General features: G+C 50.0%; 1 protein-coding gene across 1 annotated transcript in view; it reads left to right on the forward strand.

Moving 5' to 3' along the window:
* The window catches only part of LOC137351331 (unconventional myosin-IXb-like), a 146308-nt gene that overhangs the window by 91539 nt on the left and 33125 nt on the right, over positions 1-21644 (forward strand). Inside the window, 7 exon segments of the mRNA XM_068015768.1 lie at positions 3923-4003; positions 7471-7581; positions 8386-8508; positions 11595-11744; positions 13828-13994; positions 20425-21286; positions 21288-21358. Of these exon segments, the coding sequence (XP_067871869.1) occupies positions 3923-4003; positions 7471-7581; positions 8386-8508; positions 11595-11744; positions 13828-13994; positions 20425-21286; positions 21288-21358 (1565 nt within the window).

The following is a 21644-nucleotide window of genomic DNA, read 5'->3' on the forward strand; positions in this document are numbered from 1 at the left end:
ACTAGAAATAGGGGTGAGGTGACTCATGTAGACCCCACCCTGCCACTCCAGGAGCCAGGTGGCTTCGTCTCCTGGAACGGTGTGGGTTTCCTGCAGAAAGCTCACCGCGTATCTCCCTTCCCTAAGGACTGAGAGATTGTGAAATCTGCGGTGAGCCCCTCTGCTGCCGTTGATGTTGAGGCTGGCTATGGTTATCTTCATGTCAAAGGTACTTAAAACCCGTCACCAACAGCTCACTGTGAGGAGGGAGTGGAAGTGCACTTGGCCCTCCACTCCCCCAGCAACCCATTGAGGAACACATTAAAATGGCGCCTCTCAACCAGTTTCACGCCCGCGCGCTTGCCCGCTTTCTTCAGGGCGGCATGGACGGACTGGATGATCAGTGCCAGATTCGACCAACGGCTGAGGGCCAGCTGAACTTTACTGCGGCAATCCCGGAGTTCTGCCGTGGGGATGAGGGAAGATTTGGTGGGAGGCACGAGGGACTCAACCACCTCACTGGCGATGGAATCAAGGTCATCCTCCGTGTCCCACACCGAATACCCATCCTCCTCCAGGTCGTCACCGCCAGCGGCCGACACATCCACCACACACTGTGGGGCGGACGTCCCAGCCGCGCCAGCTGGTCCCGCCTCCGTCACGATCCCACCCCCAGGATTGATGGCGGAGGAGTCCTCTCTGGGTTCTACTGTGAAACTGGAGCCTGTGGGCGCCAGCAGTCCAGGACCCCCCCCTCCACCTCCGTCCCCAGGCCAATGAGTGATCCAGGGGAGACAGAAGTTCCCGACTCCGGAAATCCAGCCGGAGCCGAGACCGGAGGCGGAGAGAGGAGGCCATCTCCCGCTCCGCCAGCACCCACAGGCCCAGCAACAGGAACAACATTTTCAATTGCAACCGGGTCGGGTGTCTCCTGGTCAGTGGAGGACTCTGGCAGGGAGGGCCGACCCTTTGGGGCCCCGCCCTCCCCTCCACTCAGGGCACCAGACCCAGTGGCAGTGGCAGAATGAGCGGCGTCCCCAGGCTCCCCCACCGCAGGCAGGGCTCCACTTACTCCTTCAGGAGGGGCCTCATGTACAGGGGCCTCCCCCACCCCTCCATCCTGAGGAATAGGGAGCTCCTGCCCAGACTTTGTAGCTTTGGTGGTGGCGGTAGGGGAATCCTGGGGACCCGAAACAGGAGACAGCTCCCCTCCAACAGACGGGCCCCGTATCTCAGGGCCCTGTGTTGTTACCTCTGTGGAGGGGTGCCTTCTCCTCTTTTTCCCAGTTGGGTGCGGCGGTTCAGAGACCTCCATGTCATCAGAGGCCTCCGCCTCCGCACTCTCTCTTTTTTTATTCACCCTGGGCCTGAGCCCAGCCCTGGGGCAAGTTGACTCCCCGAGATCAGGCTTTGTGCTGAGCTCAGACTCGGGTTGTGTCACCGTGTCCAGGGGACGCGCCTCTCGATGTTTATTTCTCCTCCGCATCTTCCTACCACTTGGACGGGCACCCCACCTCCCTGCCGGAGGCCGTGAAAACCACAGCCTCCGGTACCGATTGAATGGTATCTGGTGGAGGTGTAGGGGGGGGGGTGGGAGGAGGTGCAGCAGCGCCACCCTGGGCTGCCGAGTTGGAGTTGGCAGCCGGGACGTTGGGACAGTTCTTACGAACATGCCCCACCCCCCTACAGACATGGCACCGCACCCCAAGGTCCAAGGTCCAAGGTCCAGAAGATGCGGTAGGCCGTCCCCTGGAACTCTTCATTGAAGTGGCCCTCTGTAACCTCCTCCCGCGCCAGCTGCATGAATAGCTGGCGGCGGAAGGAGTACATATGCCGGAGGCTGTTCTCCCAAAGACCGTGCGGGACTGGAGTGAGCTCCGTCTTTACCTCCCCCAGATGGTGCAGGTGGGGAAGGAGGAGCTCACCAGGAATGAAGGGCGGGACGTTAGATAGAATGAGCCTTTGCACTGTGGCCTCCAGGGGGTCCACTGGCAGCAAGGTCCCGCCCACGGTGAGCCCCTTGTTCAGAGCCAGGGACACCGCCCACTCGGTCTTCAGGAAAAACACTGCCTTCCCGTACATTTTAGTGGCTGCAACAATGGCCGAAGGGCCGACAACCTCGGCCCTTGCTTTCACACATGCCTCTATCGTCATGTTTGGGTGGACGTAGCTCTTGACCCCATGCTTCGATGTTATTAATGCAAACGGTGACGGGGCAACAGGTGCAGCTGCAGCGTATGTAGGGGAAGGCCCCGCCACCGGTGCAGAGGGACTTGCCATGGGGTCGCAGAGCCACGCCCACCCTTAAGAAGTAAACTGACAGCTTTTAAACGAAAGCAGTATGATGGGAGGGGTGGGGATAGAGGAGAATAGGGGTGCAAAGGACAAGGAGAGGACAGACAGCTGAGTGATGGGAGGCAGAGATGAGCTGCGAGGATGTTTCTGTCGTTTGGTGGTTGGAGCACCTTACTTCAGAGTTCACAGTCCTGTCTTCCAGTTAGGGGAGGGTTTTTCGCGCGGGTCGGCTAGAGCCGCCCAGTTCTCTCCTCTCCGCTGTTCTGTAAAGACTTTCTTCACCCGGGCAGCTCCAGCCGTCCCGAGCCCCACAGTTGGGGGTGGGGAGGGAGCCCCTTTTGTGCAGGATGGCAGATAAACACAGGAGCAATATGGGGGCTCCCTATAGAATTTGGCAGCCCCACCCCTGGATCTTCCGGTGCCTTCTCCCTCCCCCAACAGTCCAAACAACACCCACCTCTCCAAAATTACTTGCAGTTCTCCTTTGTCCTTGTAAAAGTACAACAGTTGAAGCAGTAAATACAGCTCTCTCCACTCTGCTGTCTCCTCTGCAGTTCCAGCTCCCACACCTTGCTCAGGTGCAGCTGGTTCGACTAATCACACACAGGAAGTGCTCCAAATTGTCCAGCCAATCCCAGTGCTGTACCTGTCCTGGGAGTGTTTGATGGGGACAGTGTAGAGGGAGTTTTACTCTGTATCTAACCCCATTTTTTTTTCAGATGAAGCCAAAGATTTATTCTTTGGCCTCATCTACAGTAAATCAAGCAATTAAAAACAATTCTTTTAAATGGAAATCTAAATAAGCAATGCATAGTTTTAATAGTAATGCCAAATCAAAAAAGGTTATCTGATGTGTAATACTGATTAGTACCAAAAGTTTCAATCTATAGAATTTTCTGCTGAACACCATCCTTCAGTGCACTTTACTAGAAACAATCTCCAATAGAAAAAAAAAGGGTTCAAATCAAAGTTTACAAAGTTAAGCTATGGAATTACATAACAATTCTTTACATTTAGTACTATACATTTACATTTCAATACACTTAGCCAAGCATGAGAGCCTGTGTCTCTAACCCCATGCTGTATCTGTCGTGGGAGTGTTTGATGGGGGACAGTGTGGAGGGAGCTTTACTCTGTATCTAACCCCCGTACTGTACCTGTCCTGGGGAGTGTTTGATGGGGGACAGTGTAGAGGGAGCTTTACTCTGTATCTAACCCCCGTACTGTACCTGCCCTGGGGAGTGTTTGATGGGGGACAGTGTAGAGGGAGCTTTACTCTGTATCTAACCCCCGTACTGTACCTGCCCTGGGGAGTGTTTGATGGGGGACAGTGTAGAGGGAGCTTTACTCTGTATCTAACCCCGTACTGTACCTGTCCTGGGGAGTGTTTGATGGGGGACAGTGTAGAGGGAGCTTTACTCTGTATCTAACCCCGTACTGTACCTGCCCTGGGAGTGTTTGATGGGGACAGTGTAGAGGGAGCTTTACTCTGTATCTAACCCCCGTACTGTACCTGTCCTGGGAAGTGTTTGATGGGTACAGTGTAGAGGGAGCGTTACTCTGTATTTAACCCCGTGAGTGTCGGTGCTTTTGAACAGAGTTAAAAATATTCTCGGTGTATTTATATTGATTCTGATTTATTTTCCAGGCCTCTTTGAATAAATTGATGGAGACTCTGGGCAAAGCTGAGCCTTTCTTCATTCGATGTATCCGTTCAAATGCTAAGAAGGTGAGGAACATTCTTGGAATCAGGTCATTTTTTAAAATATTCCTTCTTGGGATGTGGGCGTCACTGACCAGGCCAGCATTTATTGCCCATCCTTAATTCCCCTTGAGCAGGTGGTGGTGAGCTGCCTTCTTGAACCACTACAGTCCATGTGGTGCAGGGACACCCACAGTGCCGTTAGGAAGGGAGTTCCAGGATTTTGATCCAGTGACAGTGAAGGAACGGCGATATAGTTCCAAGTCAGGATGGTGTGTGGCTTGGAACGGAACTTGCCGGTGGTGGTGTTCCCATGCATCTACTGTCCTTGTCCTTCGAGATGGTAGAGGTCGCGGGTTTGGAAGGTGCTGTTGAAGGAGCCTTGGTGCGTTGCTGCAGTGCATCTTGTAGATGGTACACACTGCTGCCACTGTGCGTCGGTGGTGGATGTTTGTGGATGGGGTGCCAATCAAGTGGGATACTTTGTCCTGGATGTTGTCGAGCTTCTTGAATGTTGTTGGAGCTGCACCCATCCAGGCAAGTGGACAGTATTCCATCACACTCCTGACTTGTGCCTTGTAGATGGTGGACAGTCTTTGGGGAGTCAGTCTGCTTCTGTGCTTTGGGATTGAGGTGGCCATGTGATTGCATCTCCTGTGGGAATGTCAGCTGCTCTGACAGTCTGTGTGGCCATGTAAGATATCAGTGAATGAGCTGGGCCTCCTCGACTTGAGCCCACACCTTGGGATGCCATTTGCCAGTCTGGCTGGGGTTCAGCGGGCTGCAGACTTTTACCCATGCTGTGTGTTGCCATTGAAAACAGAAGGACCTTCATTTATGACCTCAGGATGTCCAAAATTGCTTTCCAGCCAATGAAATACTTTTGAAGTGTTGTCTCTGTTGTGAATGTAGGAAACGTGGCAGCTAATTTGTGCACAGCAAGCTCCCACAAACATCAATGTTATAATGACCAGATCATCTGTTTTTCCTGATGTTATTGGTTGAAGGATTGATATGGACCCCAGGGCAAATTGCTGTGGGATCCACCTGAGGGGGGAGATGTGGCCTCTGTTTAACGTCTCATGCAAAAGCAGCATCTCCAACAGTGCAGAACACCCTCGGTACTGAAACTGGATGTGTCAGTCTGAATTGTGGGGCTCAAGTTTCTGGAAACCGGCTTGAACCCACGACTGTCTGACTGAGTAGACGGAGCTATCCATTGAGCCAGGCTGAAAATCTCATTTCATAAGCAATCTCTCTGAAAGGAAATGTTATGCGAGTGAAATAATAGGTGCTGCTCAGAGAGATCAGTACTGTACTCCAGTGTTGTACAGTGACAGACCTGCCCCCACCAGTACTGTACCCCAGTGTTATACAGTGACAGACCTGTCCCCACCAGTACTGTACCCCAGTGTTGTACAGTGACAGACCTGCCCCCACCAGTACTGTACCCCAGTGTTATACAGCGACAGACCTGTCCCCACCAGTACTGTACCCCAGTGTTGTACAGTGACAGACCTGCCCCCACCAGTACTGTACCCCAGTGTTATACAGTAACAGACCAGTCCCCACCAGTACTGTACCCCAGTGTTATACAGTGACAGACCTGTCCCCACCAGTACTGTACCCCAGTGTTGTACAGTGACAGACCTGCCCCCACCAGTACTGTACCCCAGTGTTATACAGCGACAGACCTGCCCCCACCAGTACTGTACCCCAGTGTTATACAGTGACAGACCCGTCCCCACCAGTACTGTACCCCAGTGTTACACAGTGACAGACCAGTCCCCACCAGTACTGTACCCCAGTGTTGTACAGTGACAGACCTGCCCCCACCAGTACTGTACCCCAGAGTTATACAGTGACAGACTTGTCCCCATCAGTACTGTACACCAGTGTTATGCAGTGACAGGCCCGTCCCCACCAGTACTGTACCCCAGTGTTATACAGTGACAGACCTGTCCCCACCAGTACTGTACCCCAGTATTATACAGTGACAGACCAGTCCCCACCAGTACTGTACCCCAGTGTTATACAGTGATAGACCTGTCCCCACCAGTACTGTACCCCAGTGTTGTACAGTGACAGACCTGCCCCCACCAGTACTGTACCCCAGTGTTGTACAGTGACAGACCTGTCCCCACCAGTACTGTACCCCAGTGTTATACAGTGACAGACCTGCCCCCACCAGTACTGTACCCCAGTGTTATACAGTGACAGACCTGTCCCCACCAGTACTGTACCCCAGTGTTATACAGTGACAGACCTGTCCCCACCAGGACTGTACCCCAGTGTTATACAGTGACAGACCTGTCCCCATCAGTACTGTACCCCAGTGTTATACAGTGACAGACCTGTCCCCACCAGTACTGTACCCCAGTGTTATACAGTGACAGACCTGTCCCCACCAGTACTGTACCCCAGTGTTATACAGTGACAGACCTGTCCCCACCAGTACTGTACCCCAGTGTTATACAGTGACAGACCTGTCCCCACCAGTAATGTACCCCAGTGTTATACAGTGACAGACCTGTCCCCACCAGTACTGTACCCCAGTGTTATACAGTGACAGACCTGTCCCCACCAGTACTGTACCCCAGTGTTATACAGTGACAGACCTGTCCCCACCAGTACTGTACCCCAGTGTTAAACAGTGACAGACCCGTCCCCACCAGTACTGTACCCCAGTGTTATCCAGTGACAGACCAGTCCCCACCAGTACTGTACCCCAGTGTTATACAGTGATAGACCTGTCCCCACCAGTACTGTACCCCAGTGTTATACAGTGACAGACCCGTCCCCACCAGTACTGTACCCCAGTGTTATACAGTGACAGACCCGTCCCCACCAGTACTGTACCCCAGTGTTATACAGTAACAGACCAGTCCCCACCAGTACTGTACCCCAGTGTTATACAGTGAAAGACCTGTCCCCACCAGTACTGTACCCCAGTGTTACACAGTGACAGACCCGTCCCCACCAGTACTGTACCCCAGTGTTATACAGTAACAGACCAGTCCCCACCAGTACTGTACCCCAGTGTTATACAGTGAAAGACCTGTCCCCACCAGTACTGTACCCCAGTGTTACACAGTGACAGACCTGTCCCCACCAGTACTGTACCCCAGTGTTATACAGTAACAGACCAGTCCCCAGCAGTACTGTACCCCAGTGTTGTACAGTGACAGACCTGTCCCCAGCAGGACTGTATCCCCAGTGTTGGATTGCTGAAAATTCTCTCTAAATACACCCCACCAAGTTCAGGAGGACAGGATCTTGAAGGTGCTGTTGATAATTGAGATGCATCGAAAATTTCGCCAAGACGTTGCCGCCGGCAATTGAATACAAACGAGAGAACTCAAATCGAAGAATGAATCAGCACATGGCACTGGTGTGCTCCACTGAGATTCTATTCATGACTGTGGTGCTCAGTCATGCCACAGCCATATCTGGTTGTCTCTCTGTCTGGTGATCATCTGTCTGTCTCTCTACAGTTGGAGCTGTGTTTTGATGATGAGCTGGTGCTGCAGCAGCTGAAGTACACGGGAATGCTCGAGACTGTTCGGATCCGTCGCTCCGGATACAGTGCCAAATACACCTTCCAGGTACGGGGAGAGGGGCTACTTCATCATGAGGCAATGGTTCAGACAGACTAGGTAGTCTCTGCATGTCATGTGTGTGCTCCACTCTCTAACACCTTTTCCCCTGGAATTTGTACCCCAGTTGGAGTCACTGCTCAGGGAGCCCCCATATCCTCGTGAGAGTAAGTATCCGTGACCCTGAACTGCTACAACAACAACTTTCATTTATTTCACACCTTCAACATAATAAAATGTCCCAAGGCACTTTACAGATATGTTATAGAACAAAATCTTACACTGAGCCACATAGGGAGATATTAGGACAGCTGATCAAAAACTTTGTCAAAGAGGTAGGTTTTAAGGAGTGTCTTAAAAGGGGAGAGAGACGGAGAGGTTTAGGGAGAGAATTCCCAAGCTCAGGGCCCAGGCAGCCACCAGTGGTGGAGTGATGAAAATCAGGGATGTTCGAGGCTAGAATTGGAGAAGGAGAGAGATTTGGAGCTGAAGGAGGTTCCAGGGATAGCTGGGGTCGGGCGAGGTCATGGAGGCATCTGAAAACAAGAATGAGAATTTTAAAATCATGGCATTGCTTAACTGGGAAGCAGTGTAGGTCAGTGAGCACAGTGGGTGATGGATAAACGGGACTTGGTGCAAATTAGGACATGGGCAGCAGAGTATTGAATGACCTCAAGTTTGCAGAGGGTAGAATGTGGGAGGCCAGCCAGGAATTGGAACAGTACCCTAGAGAAAGAGAGTGAGCACCAGGGGCACTGCTTTGCCCTCAGTCACAACGCAGTGATGTTGACCTCTGGCCCTTTTCTGTTCCAGGAATTCATGGATCAGTTCCGAGTTTTGCTGCCAAAGAATGCTGCTCCGGTGCAGGAAGTGATTGCTGCCTTGTTCAACAGGCTGGAGTTAGATAGGAATAACTGTCAGATTGGGAAAACCAAGGTAAGATCGGCCAACCAGGCCTTGACTGGCAGTGTATTGGCAAAATGCTCCAGAACAGGAGTAAGCTGTGAGATGCAATGTGACATTTATCAATCTGTTCTTTCCCAGTATTGCAAACGGTGCATTAGTTGCTTCTGCCTCTAGGGGTCCCCACTGAGTAAGATTTGCCCCATCTAGTGGTTAGGAAGAGTAATGGAGCATTTCCATTTCCTCAGTGAGTCCAACTATATCCAGAATAATAAGATCCAAGAAGAGAGATTGCAAGAATCCTGCAAAGTAAACCAGCCGTGATGGCTTGGTGGGTAAGAGGAATGCATGGTTTGTAAATGAGGCAAACAGGAAAGATTGATCCAAAGATCGTTTGGCAGTTTATACTGAGAATATCAGCTGTGTCTGCACGGCTCTCTGAAAGCAGTTTACTGAGTGCCAATCCCCTGCCTTCTCCCCATTGCCCTGTTCCAGTGGCCCTGCAAATAACATTAAAAAATAGGAGCAGGAGTAGACCATATGGCCCCCTGAGCCTGCTCCGCTATTTAATACGATCGTGGCTGATCTTCTTTAACTCCACTTTCCCCTCCTGCTCCCCATATCCCAGCCTTAATTATGTTCCAATAATAAAGCTTCCACAACCCTCTTGGGTAGATAATTCCAAAGATTCACAACACTCTGAGTGAAGAAGTTTCTCCTCATCTCAGTTCTAATTGATTGACCCCTTATCTTGAGACTGTGCCCCCATGTTCTAAATTCCCCAGCCAGGGGAAACAATCTCTCAGTGTCTACCCTGTCAGGCCCCTTCAGAATCTTGTATGTTTCAATGAGATCACCTCTCATTCTTCTAAACTCCAGAAAGTATAGGCCCAATTTACTCAGCCTCTCATTGTAGGTCAAGCCTCTCAACCCAGGGATCAATCTAGTGAACCTTCACTGTACCACCTCCAATGCAAGTAAATCCTTATTTAGAGACCAAAACTGTGCATAGTTCTCCAGGTGTGGTCTCATCAAAGCCCTTTACATTTGTAGCAAGACTTCCTTATTCTTTTACTCCAATTACCTGCAATAAAGACTAACATGCCGTTTGCCTTCCTAATTACTTGCTGTACCTGCATGCTAACTTTCTGCATTCTTCGTACGAGTACACCCAAGTCTCTCTGAATATCAACATTTACAAGTTTCACACCTTTTAAAAAATATTCTGCTTTTCTATTCTTACTGCCAAAGTGAATAACCTCACACTTCCCCACATTATACTCCATCTGCCACCTTGTTGCCCACTCACTTGACCTGCCTGTATCTCTTTGTAGCCTCTTTGTAGCCTCCTCACAGTTTACATTCCCACCTAGCTTTGTATCATCAGCAAATTTAGATACATGACTCTAGGTCCCTTCATCTAAGTCATTAATATAGATTGTAAATAGCTGAGGCCCCAGCACTGATCCTTGCGGCATCCACTAGTTACTGCCTGCCTACTTGAAAATGCCCCATTTATCTTTAGATTTTAGATTAGAGATACAGCACTGAAACAGGCCCTTCGGCCCACCGAGTCTGTGCTGAACATCAACCACCCATTTATACTAATCCTACACTAATCCCATATTCCTACCAAACATCCCCACCTGTCCCTATATTTCCCTACCACCTACCTATACTAGTGACAATTTATAATGGCCAATTTACCTATCAACCTGCAAGTCTTTTGGCTTGTGGGAGGAAACCGGAGCACCCGGAGAAAACCCACGCAGACACAGGGAGAACTTGCAAACTCCACACAGGCAGTACCCGGAATCGAACCCGGGTCCCTGGAGCTGTGAGGCTGTGGTGCTAACCACTGCGCCACTGTGCCGCCCTTTACACTCTGCTTCCTGTCGATTAACCAATCTTCTATCCATACTAATATATTACCTCGAACTCCATGAGCCCTTATCTTGTGTATTAGCCTTTTGTGTGGCACCTCATCAAATGCCTTGTGGAAATCCAAGTATACTACATCTACTAGTTCCCCTTTATCTACCCTACTAGTTACATCCTCAAAAAACTCTTAATAAATTTGTCAAACACAATTTACCTTCTGTAAAAACATTCACTCAGAGTCCAGGAATGTAGAAGGAGGAAATCAGCCAGAGCTCCTGCTCCCGATTATTGTAACTGATTTTTTCTTTATTCATTTATGTGATGTAAGTGTCACTGGCAAGGCCAGCATTTATTGTCCATCCTAATTGCCCTTCGAGAAGGTGGTCGTGAGCTGCTGCCTTGAACCACTGCAATCTTTGTGGTGTAAATAAACCCACAGTGCAGTTAGGGAGGGAGTTCCAGGATTTTGACCCAGTGATGGTGAAGAAATGGCGATATAGTTCCAAGTCAGGATGGTGTGCGGCTTGGAGGGGAACTTGCAGGTGGTGGTGTTCCCAACCATTTGCTGCCCTTGTCCTTCTAGGTGGTAGAGGTCACAGGTTTGGAAGGTGCTGTCAAAGGAGCCTTGGTGAGTTGCTGCAGTGCACCTTGTAGACGGTACACACTGCTGCCACAGTGCGTCGGTGGTAGAGGGAGTGAATGTTTAAGGTGGTGGATGGGGTGTCAATCAGTCGAGCTGTTTTGTCCTGGATAGGGATCTTATTGAGTGTTGTTGGAGCTGCACTCATCCAGGCAAGTGGAGAGTATTCCATCACACTCCTGACCTCTGCCTTGCAGATGGTGGACATGTTTTGGGGAGTCAGGAGGTGAGTTACTCACTGCAGAATCCCTAACCTCTGACCTGCTCTTGTAGCTACAGTATTTATATGGCTGGTCCAGTTGGTGTTACAATTCAGGCAAGGACAGAATCAGGTGAGTGGATCGTACTCTTTGGATGAACAGCTTCCGGCACTCACTGTCTGAAGAATGGTCACAGACAGCAGACTGACCCTTGGAACAGTTCAGCAAAAGCCAGAGCTCTTCACAGAGGGTTGAAGATGAAACACATCACTCAATTGTTCCATCTAACTTTTTCGGAGCTGGCTGAGATCTAACCAAACACTGATCCTTCTTGCTGTTTATATGTTGAAGATTGCTGAGAGTCATGTTTTTGTTTGTCCTATCTCCCCTTCTCCCAGGTTTTTATGAAGGAAACGGAACGCCAAAAGCTTCAGGATATTTTGCACAGGGAGGTGATCCGGAAAATCCTCTTCCTGCAGACCTGGTTCCGGGCAATTCTGGAGAGGAGGCGGTTCCTGAAGATGAGAAAAGCTTCAATCACCATCCAGGTGTGTGAGCCCCATCCAGCAACTTCTTTCTAGTTAAACTGTTAACAGCAGGAGGCAATGCAGTGACAAAGTCTGTGTAACAGCAATCACTGAACTCCAACAATCAGCCACCAGGTGAAACTTTACAACATCTCAAGTGTTAAGTCACTGTGTAACTGTACAGAGTCACTGTTTATTCAGGGTAAGGGTCACTCACTGTGTAACTGTACAGAGTCACTGTTTATTCAGGGTGAGGGTCACTCACTGTGTAACTGTACAGAGTCACTGTTTATTCATGGTGAGGGTCACTCACTGTGTAACTGTACAGAGTCACTGTTTATTCAGGGTGAGGTTCACTCACTGTAACTGTACAGAGTCACTGTTTATTCAGCAGGCTAAGGGTCACTCACTGTGTAACTGTACAGAGTCACTGTTTATTCAGCGTGAGGGTCACTCACTGTGTAACTGTACAGAGTCGCTGTTTATTCAGGGTGAGGGTCACTCACTGTGTAACTGTACAGAGTCACTGTTTATTCAGGGTAAGGGTCACTCACTGTGTAACTGTACAGAGTCGCTGTTTATTCAGGGTGAGGGTCAAACACTGTGTAACTGTACAGAGTCACTGTTTATTCAGGGTGAGGGTCAATCACTGTGTAACTGTACAGAGTCACTGTTTATTCAGGGTGAGGGTCAATCACTGTGTAACTGTACAGAGTCACTGTTTATTCAGGGTGAGGATCACTCACTGTGTAACTGTACAGAGTCACTGTTTATTCAGGGTGAGGGTCACTCACTGTGTAACTGTACAGAGTCACTGTTTATTCAGGGTGAGGATCACTCACTGTGTAACTGTACAGAGTCGCTGTTTATTCAGGGTGAGGATCACTCACTGTGTAACTGTACAGAGTCACTGTTTATTCAGGGTGAGGGTCACTCACTGTGTAACTGTACAGAGTCACTGTTTATTCAGGGTGAGGGTCACTCTGTGTAACTGTACAGAGTCACTGTTTATTCAGGCTAAGTATCACTCACTGTGTAACTGTACAGAGTCACTTTATTCAGGGTGAGGATCACTCACTGTGTAACTGTACAGAGTCACTGTTTATTCAGGGTGAGGATCACTCACTTTGTAACTGTACAGAGTCGCTGTATATTCAGGATGAGGATCACTCACTGTGTAACTGTACAGAGTCGCTGTTTATTCAGGGTGAGGATCACTCTCTGTGTAACTGTACAGAGTCGCTGTTTATTCAGGGTGAGGATCACTCTCTGTGTAACTGTACAGAGTCGCTGTTTATTCAGGGTGAGGGTCACTCACTGTGTAACTGTACAGAGTCGCTATTTATTCAGGGTGAGGATCACTCTCTGTGTAACTGTACAGAGTCGCTGTTTATTCAGGGTGAGGGTCACTCACTGTGTAACTGTACAGAGTCACTGTTTAGTCAGGGTGAGGATCACTCACTGTGTAACTGTACAGAGTCGCTGTTTATTCAGGGTGAGGATCACTCTCTGTGTAACTGTACAGAGTCGCTGTTTATTCAGGGTGAGGATCACTCTCTGTGTAACTGTACAGAGTCGCTGTTTATTCAGGGTGAGGGTCACTCACTGTGTAACTGTACAGAGTCACTGTTTATTCAGGGTGAGGGTCACTCTCTGTGTAACTGTACAGAGTCACTGTTTATTCAGGGTGAGGATCACTCTCTGTAACTGTACAGAGTCACTGTTTATTCAGGGTGAGGGTCACTCACTGTGTAACTGTACAGAGTCACTGTTTATTCAGGGTGAGGGTCACTCACTGTGTAACTGTACAGAGTCACTGTTTATTCAGGGTGAGGATCACTCTCTGTGTAACTGTACAGAGTCACTGTTTATTCAGGGTGAGGATCACTCTCTGTGTAACTGTACAGAGTCACTGTTTATTCAGGGTGAGGGTCACTCACTGTGTAACTGTACAGAGTCACTGTTTATTCAGGGTGAGGGTCACTCACTGTGTAACTGTACAGAGTCACTGTTTATTCAGGGTGAGGGTCACTCACTGTGTAACTGTACAGAGTCACTGTTTATTCAGGGTGAGGATCACTCGTGTGACTGATCTCTCCTCCAGGCATACTGCCGCTCATACCTGGTGAGGTTGGCCTTACAGAGATGTAGTGCTGCGAGTGTGATCCAGCTGGTGTGGCGAGGACACGTGCAAAGACGAGCGTATAAGAAGCAGGTCCATGCGATCGCGCTGTGCCAGGCTGCAAGTCGTGGGTACCTGGCACGGAAAAGGTAACTGTCAGTACGAGGTTAATAAAACTGTCCCACTGGTCAAGTTGATCCTGATGCAAGTGATTAGCAATTGTAGTCTTAACTCTCTAACCTCCTGGAGCCTCCAACTTCCTCCATGCACTAAATGTAAAATCCTCATCTTTGTTTGCTGATTTCCACGCTCCCCCTGCCCTCAGTCTCATTGGAACAGGAGGAGGCCATTCAGCCCCTCGACTCTCTTTCTGTCATTCAGTTAGATCATGACTGATGTGTATCTTAACTTCATTTACCTGCCTTGCGTTCCATAACCCTAAATCCCCTCACCCAATAAAAATCCAGCAACATCGGTTTTGAAATTTTGTATTCACCTCCAGACTCAAAAGCTTTTTGTGGGAGTGAGTTTTCCAGATTTTCAGTAACGTGTGTGTGAAGAAGTCCTTCCTGACATCATCCCTGAAAGCCTGGCTCTACTTTTAGGGTTATTCCCCCCGTTCAGGGCTCCCCCACCAGAGGAAATAGCTTCTATTTACCCTTCCTGCCTCTACAAGCTCTTCCAGTTGCATTTCCATTCTCTCTGACTTGCTGTGCACTCCCCCTACCCCACAACCCTTCCAGTTTCTTGGGGCTCCATAGTTTGGAATTCCAGTCCAACACCTCTTCACTCCTTCAGAATCCATCTCTTTGGCTGTGACTCCAGGCAGCTCCCCCAGAGCTTTTCCTGTCCAATTTTGTTCTCTAACCTAAAATAAAAACAGACAGTTCTGGAAATACTCAGCAGGTCTGGCAGCATTTGTGGAGAGAGAAGCAGAGTTAAAGTTTCAGGTCAGTGACCATTCATCAGAACTGGCAAATATTAGAAATGTAATAGGTTTTAAGCAAATAAAGCGGGAGTGGGGCAAGAGATAACAAAAGGCAAGGTGTTGATAGGACAGAGGGTCACGGAGAATAAACGACCAGAAGGTCATGGAGGAAAGACAAACGGTATGTTAATGGCGTGCTGAAAGACAAAGCGTTAGTACAGAGAGGGTGTTAAATCTCGGAAAAATGAACACCTCTACCCTCACCCCTTCCCCTCCCTTCCAGAACCGTGACAAGGTTCCCCTTGTCCTCACTTTCCACCCCATCAGCCTCCATATCCAAAGGATCATCCTCCGCCATTTCCGCCACCTCCAGTGTGATACCACTACCAAAGGCATCTTCCCCTCCCTTCCCCTGTCAGCATTCCGAAGAGATCATTCCCTCCGCGACACCCTGGTCCACTCCTCCATTACCCCACCACCTCGTCCCCTTCCCATGGCACGTTCCCATGCAATCGCAGGAGGTGTAATACCTGCCCATTTACCTCCTCACTCCTCACTATCCAAAGCCCCAAACATTCCTTTCGGGTGAAGCAGTGATTTACTTGTACTTCTTTCAATGTAGTATACTGTATTCACTGCTCACAATGTGGTCTCCTCTACATTGGGGAGACCAAACGCAGACTGGGTGACCGCTTTGTGGGACACCTCCGCTCAGTCCGCAAGCAGGACTCTGAGCTTCCAGTTGCTTGCCATTTCAACACTCCCCCCTGCTCTCATGCTCACATCTCTGTCCTGGGATTGCTGCAGTGTTCCAGTGAACATCAACGCAAGCTCGAGGAACAGCATCTCATTTACTGATTAGCCACGCTACAGCCTGCCGGACTGAACATTGAGTTCAATAATTTCAGAGCATGACAGGCCCCCCATTTTATTTTTAGTTTTATTTTTAATTTTTGTTTTATTTTAGTTTGTTTCATCCTTCATTTTTTTTTAACCACTTTTTTTTTTCATGTTTGTGCTTTTGGCCAGGGCTGTTCAATATTCTGTCATTTGATACCCTCTCTGCACTAACGCTTTGTCTTTCACCACAGCATTAGCATACATAGAAACATAGTAAACATAGAAAATAGGAGCAGGAGTAGACCATTTGGCCCTTCGAGCCTGCTCCACCATTCATTATGATCATAGCTGATCATCCAACTCAGTAGCCTGTTCCCGCTTTCGCCCCATACCCTCTGATCCCTTTAGACCCAAGAGCTATATCTAACTCCTTCTTGAAAACATACAATGTTTTAGCCTCAACTGCTTTCTGTGGTAGTGAATTCCACAGGCTCACCACTCTCTGGGTGAAGAAATTTCTCCTCATCTCAGTCCTGAAAGGTTTACCCCGTATCCTTAGACTATGACCCCTGGTTCTGGACTCCCCCACCATCAGGAACATTCTTCCTACATCTACCCTGTCAAGTCCTGTTGGAATTTTATAGGTTTCTATGAGAGCCCCCCTCACTCTTCTGAACTCCAGCGAATATAATCCTAACCGACTCAACCTCTCCTCATACGTCAGTCCCACCATCCCAGGAATCAGTCTGGTAAATCTTCGCTGCACTCCCTCTATAGCAAGAACGTCCTTGCTCAGATACGGGGACCAAAACTGCACCCAATATTCCAGGTGTGGCCTCACCAAGGCCCTGTATAATTGCAGCAAGACATCCCTGCTCCTGTACTCGAATCCTCTCGCGATGAAGGCCAACATGCCATTGGCCTTTTTTACCGCCTGTTGGACCTGCATGCTTACCTTCAGCGACTGGTGTACGAGAACACCCAGGTCTCGTTGCATATTCCCCTCTCTGTTTATAACCGTTCAGATAATAATCTGCCTTCCTGTTTTTGCTACCAAAGTGGATAACCTCACATTTATCTACATTATACTGCATCTGCCATGCATTAGCCCACTCACTCAATTTGTTCAAATCACCCTGAAGCCTCTCTGCATCCTCCTCACAACTTACCCTCCCACCCAGTTTTGTGTCATCTGCAAATTTGGAGATATTACATTTAGTTCCCTCATCTAAATCATTAATATATATTGTGAATAGCTGGGGTCCTAGCACCGATCCCTGTGGTACCCCACTAGTCACTGCCTGCCATTCAGAAAAAGACCCATTTATCCCTACTCTTTGTTTCCTGTCCGCCAACCAATTTTCTATCCGTCGCAATATACTACCCCCAAACCCCCTCATCAACTCTACTAGTTACATCCTCAAAGAATTCTCGTAGATTTGTCAAGCATGATTTCCCTTTTGTAAATCCATGCTGACTCTGCCCGATTCTACCACTGTTCTCTAAATGCTCTGCTATAAAATCTTTGATAATGGACTCTAGAATTTTCCCCACTACCGATGTCAGGCTGACTGGTCTATAATTCCCTGCTTTCTCTCTACCTCCCTTTTTAAATAGTGGGGTTACATTAGCTACCCTCCAATCTGTAGGAACTGTTCCAGAGTCTATAGAATCTTGGAAGATGACCACCAATGCATCCATTATTTCTAGGGCCACTTCCTTAAGTACTCTGGATGTAGATTATCAGGCCCTGGGGATTTATCAGCCTTCAATCCCATCAATTTCCCCAACACCATTTCTCTACTAATACTGATTTCTTTCAGTTCCTCTCTCTCACTAAGCCCTGTGTTCCCCAACATTTCTGGTATGATATTTGTGTCCTCCTTTGTGAAGACAGAACCAAAGTATGCATTTAGTTGGTCGGCCATTTCTTTATCCCCCATAATAAATTCCCCTGTTTCTGACTGTAAGGGACCTACATTTGTCTTCACCAATCTTTTTCTCTTCACATACCTATAGAAACTTTTACAGTCAGTTTTTATGTTCCCCACAAGCTTGCTCTCGTACTCTATTTTCCCCTTATTCAATCCCTTGGTCACCCTGTACCTTTGCTCCATGACCTTCTGGTCAGTTATTCTCTGTGACCCTCTGTCCTATCAACAACTTCCCTTTTGTTATCTTTTGCCCAACCCTGCTTTATTTGCTTAACATCTATTACATTTCTAACCTTTGTCAGTTCTGATGAAGGGTCACAGACCTGAAACGTTAACTCTGTTTCTCTCTCCACAGATGCTGCCAGACCTGCTGAGTATTTCCAGCATTTTTTGTTTTTATTTCAGGTTTCCAGCATCTGCAGTATTTTGCTTTAATTTTATTGTTCATTAACCTGTCGCTTTGGATTACCATGTAACCTGAGCTGCCGTTGACCTATTTAGTTGACTGGCAAATTTACTCGTCACCTTTTTAACTTCTACTGGCTTCCAATCCCAGAGGTGAGGTGAGAGTGACTGCCCTTGACATCAAGGCAGCATTTGACCGAATATGGAATCAAGGAGCCTGAATGAAACTGAATTCAATGGGAATCAGGGGGAAATCTCTCTGCTGGTTGGAGTCGTACCTAGCGCAAAGGAAGATGGTTGGGGTTGTGGTTGTTGGAGGTCAATCATCTCAGTCCCAGGGCATCACTGCAGGAGTTCCTCAGGGTAGTGTCCTAGGACAAACCATCTTCAGCTGCTTCATCAATGACCTTCCCTCCATCATAAGGTCCGAAGTGGGGATGTTCACTGATGATTGCACAATGTTCAGCACCATTCGCAACTCCTCAGATACTGAAGCAGTCCGTGTAGAAATGCAGCAAGACCTGGACAACATCCAGGCTTGGCATAATAAGTGGCAAGTAACATGCACACCACGCAAGTGCCAGGTAATGACCATCTCCAACAGGTCTAACCGACTCTCCTTGACACTCACTGGCATTCCTATTGTCGAATCCACCATCACCAAAAACACGCCAACAGCGGAGTCACCATTGACTAGAAACTCAACTGGCCCAGCTACATAAATATTGTAATCACAACAGCAGGTCGGAAGCTGAGATTCTGCGGTGAGTAACTCACCTACTGATTCCCCAAAGCCTGTCCACCATCTACAAGTCAGGAGTGTGATGGAATGTTTGTGGCTGACGTTCCAGTGGAGTACTGAGGGTGAGCTGCCCTGTCGGAGGGTCAGTGCTGAGGGTGAGCTGCCCTGTCGGAGGGTCAGTGCTGAGGGTGAGCTGCCCTGTCGGAGGGTCAGTACTGATGGTGAGCTGCCCTGTCGGAGGGTCAGTGCTGAGGGTGAGCTGCCCTGTCGGAGGGTCAGTGCTGAGGGTGAGCTGCCCTGTCGGAGGGTCAGTGCTGAGGGTGAGCTGCCCTGTCGGAGGGTCAGTGCTGAGGGTGAGCTGCCCTGTCGGAGGGTCAGTGCTGAGGGAGCGCTGCCCTGTCGGAGGGTCAGTGCTGAGGGTGAGCTGCCCTGTCGGAGGGTCAGTGCTGAGAGTGAGCTGCCCTGTCGGAGGGTCAGTGCTGAGGGTGAGCTGCCCTGTTGGAGGGTCAGTGCTGAGGGTGAGCTGCCCTGTCGGAGGGTCAGTACTGAGGGAGCGCTGCCCTGTCGGAGGGTCAGTACTGAGGGTGAGCTGCCCTGTCGGAGGGTCAGTACTGAGGGAGCGCTGCCCCGTCGGAGGGTCAGTACTGAGGGTGAGATGCCCTGTCGGAGGGTCAGTACTGAGGGTGAGCTGCCCCGTCGGAGGGTCAGTACTGAGGGTGAGCTGCCCTGTCGGAGGGTCAGTACTGAGGGTGAGCTGCCCCGTCGGAGGGTCAGTACTGAGGGTGAGCTGCCCTGTCGGAGGGTCAGTACTGAGGGAGCGCTGCCCCGTCGGAGGGTCAGTACTGAGGGTGAGCTGCCCTGTCGGAGGGTCAGTACTGAGGGAGCGCTGCCCCGTCGGAGGGTCAGTACTGAGGGTGAGATGCCCTGTCGGAGGGTCAGTGCTGAGGGTGAGCTGCCCTGTCTGAGGGTCAGTGCTGAGGGTGAGCTGCCCTGTCTGAGGGTCAGTGCTGAGGGTGAGCTGCCCTGTCTGAGGGTCAGTGCTGAGGGTGAGCTGCCCAGTCGGAGGGTCAGTGCTGAGGGTGAGCTGCCCTGTCGGAGGTTCAGTGCTGAGGGAGTGCTGCCCTGTCGGAGGGTCAGTGCTGAGGGAGTGCTGCCCTGTCGGAGGGTCAGTGCTGAGGGTGAGCTGCCCTGTCGGAGGGTCAGTGCTGAGGGTGAGCTGCCCTGTCGGAGGTTCAGTGCTGAGGGAGTGCTGCCCTGTCGGAGGGTCAGTGCTGAGGGAGTGCTGCCCTGTCGGAGGGTCAGTGCTGAGGGTGAGCTGCCCTGTCGGAGGTTCAGTGCTGAGGGAGTGCTGCCCTGTCGGAGGGTCAGTGCTGAGGGAGTGCTGCCCTGTCGGAGGGTCAGTGCTGAGGGAGTGCTGCCCTGTCGGAGGGTCAGTGCTGAGGGAGTGCTGCACTGTCGGAGGGTCAGTGCTGAGGGAGCGCTGCACTGTCGGAGGGTCAGATTATCTGCTTATTATCACATTGCTGTTTGTGGGATCTTGCTCTGTGCAAATAATCTGCCGTGTTTCCTAAATTACAACAGTGACTATACTTCAAAAAGTATTTCATCGGTAGTTACAGCGATTTGGGACATGTGGAGGTTGTGAAAGGTGCTATAGAAATGTAAGTTTGTTCTTATTTCTAACCCATTGTGCCACCTGAATGCCCTCTTAAAGTGTTTTTTGTCGGCAGATTCCATTCAATACTCCAGGAACAGCAGAGAGCACGGGAGGAAGCTGAGCACAGGGAGCGTGTGACGCAGAACAAGGAGAGTGAGCAAGATTCAGTCCAATCCCAGTCTGCTGCAGACCAGGACACTAAGGTGATCAAAGTGGCCGACTCAACCCTGGAACTGCCACCCCCAAAGGAGACTGTTGGCTTTGGAGAGTCACAGGCACCCCAGGGAAATATCATTGTCGCACCCCAGAAACCCCCGCCAGAGGGCACAGAAAGATCAAGTTCCTACCGGGAAAAACGGGAGAATCGGCGAATGCGGGGTTTAGAACACGACAAGTTCCAGAGACAGTTAGTGTCTCCAACCCCTGAGGATGACCCCTCGGTCGCCCCTGCACTTGACCAGCCAGGGAAAGCAATCGAGATTGTGGAAAGGATGGCACAGACTGCCATTGCTATGGCCAAGGGTGAGGTCAAAGGGCAGCTGGGCAAACAACGGCCTTTGGCAGAGGAAAAGCCAGAGAATGCCCCGTCTCCAGAGAGAGTGACTGAGGTCAAGTTAATTCAGGAACAGTGTGTGGATTGGGACAAGCATTCAGTTCATAATGATGAGATGGAGAAAGCAGCTGGCGAGCACAGTAAAAATAAACAGTCGTCACCTCAGCTGAAGAGGCCACAAAGTCTTCACTTGATCACCAGAGAGACTGCATTGCCAAAGAAAACATCGGCAGAAAGGACTGAAGCCCAGGCCGCTGGTGGTGAGGAAAACAGCGACCAAATAGCTCGAGAGGCGCTGGATAGTCCTGGATCTTCACCAGGAACCATCCAACGTTACAACGACCAAGGAAAGCTGAGAAATAAGGCAGAGAAATGGAAAGAATAAGCGGCACAATGAGGCCAGTAGCACAGCGATGGAGAAGAAGGAAAATCATCCTCCACTGAAGAGCACAAAGTAACTATCAGCCGCATGGCCTCCAGTTGTGTCGGGCCTAGGGGGACTGGGTTGGGCAGGGCCTGCGGGAGCTGAGTTGGATTGGGGCAGGTTAGTGGGAAAGGGTTATGTCAGGTCTGGGAGGGTGGGGGGTTAGGGTTGGGTCAGGCCAGTGGGGAGGGTTTGGGGTGGGTCGGGCAGGGGTCAGGATTAGGGTGGGGGTCTGGGGGGGGGGGTGGTGGTGGTTGGGTCCAGGGTGGGGGTCTTGGTGTGAAATTGCAGTGAGGGAGGGGATCTCGAAGTTTAA

Source organism: Heterodontus francisci, chromosome 36 (genome assembly GCF_036365525.1).
Source record: "Heterodontus francisci isolate sHetFra1 chromosome 36, sHetFra1.hap1, whole genome shotgun sequence".
Lineage (NCBI taxonomy): Eukaryota > Metazoa > Chordata > Chondrichthyes > Heterodontiformes > Heterodontidae > Heterodontus > Heterodontus francisci.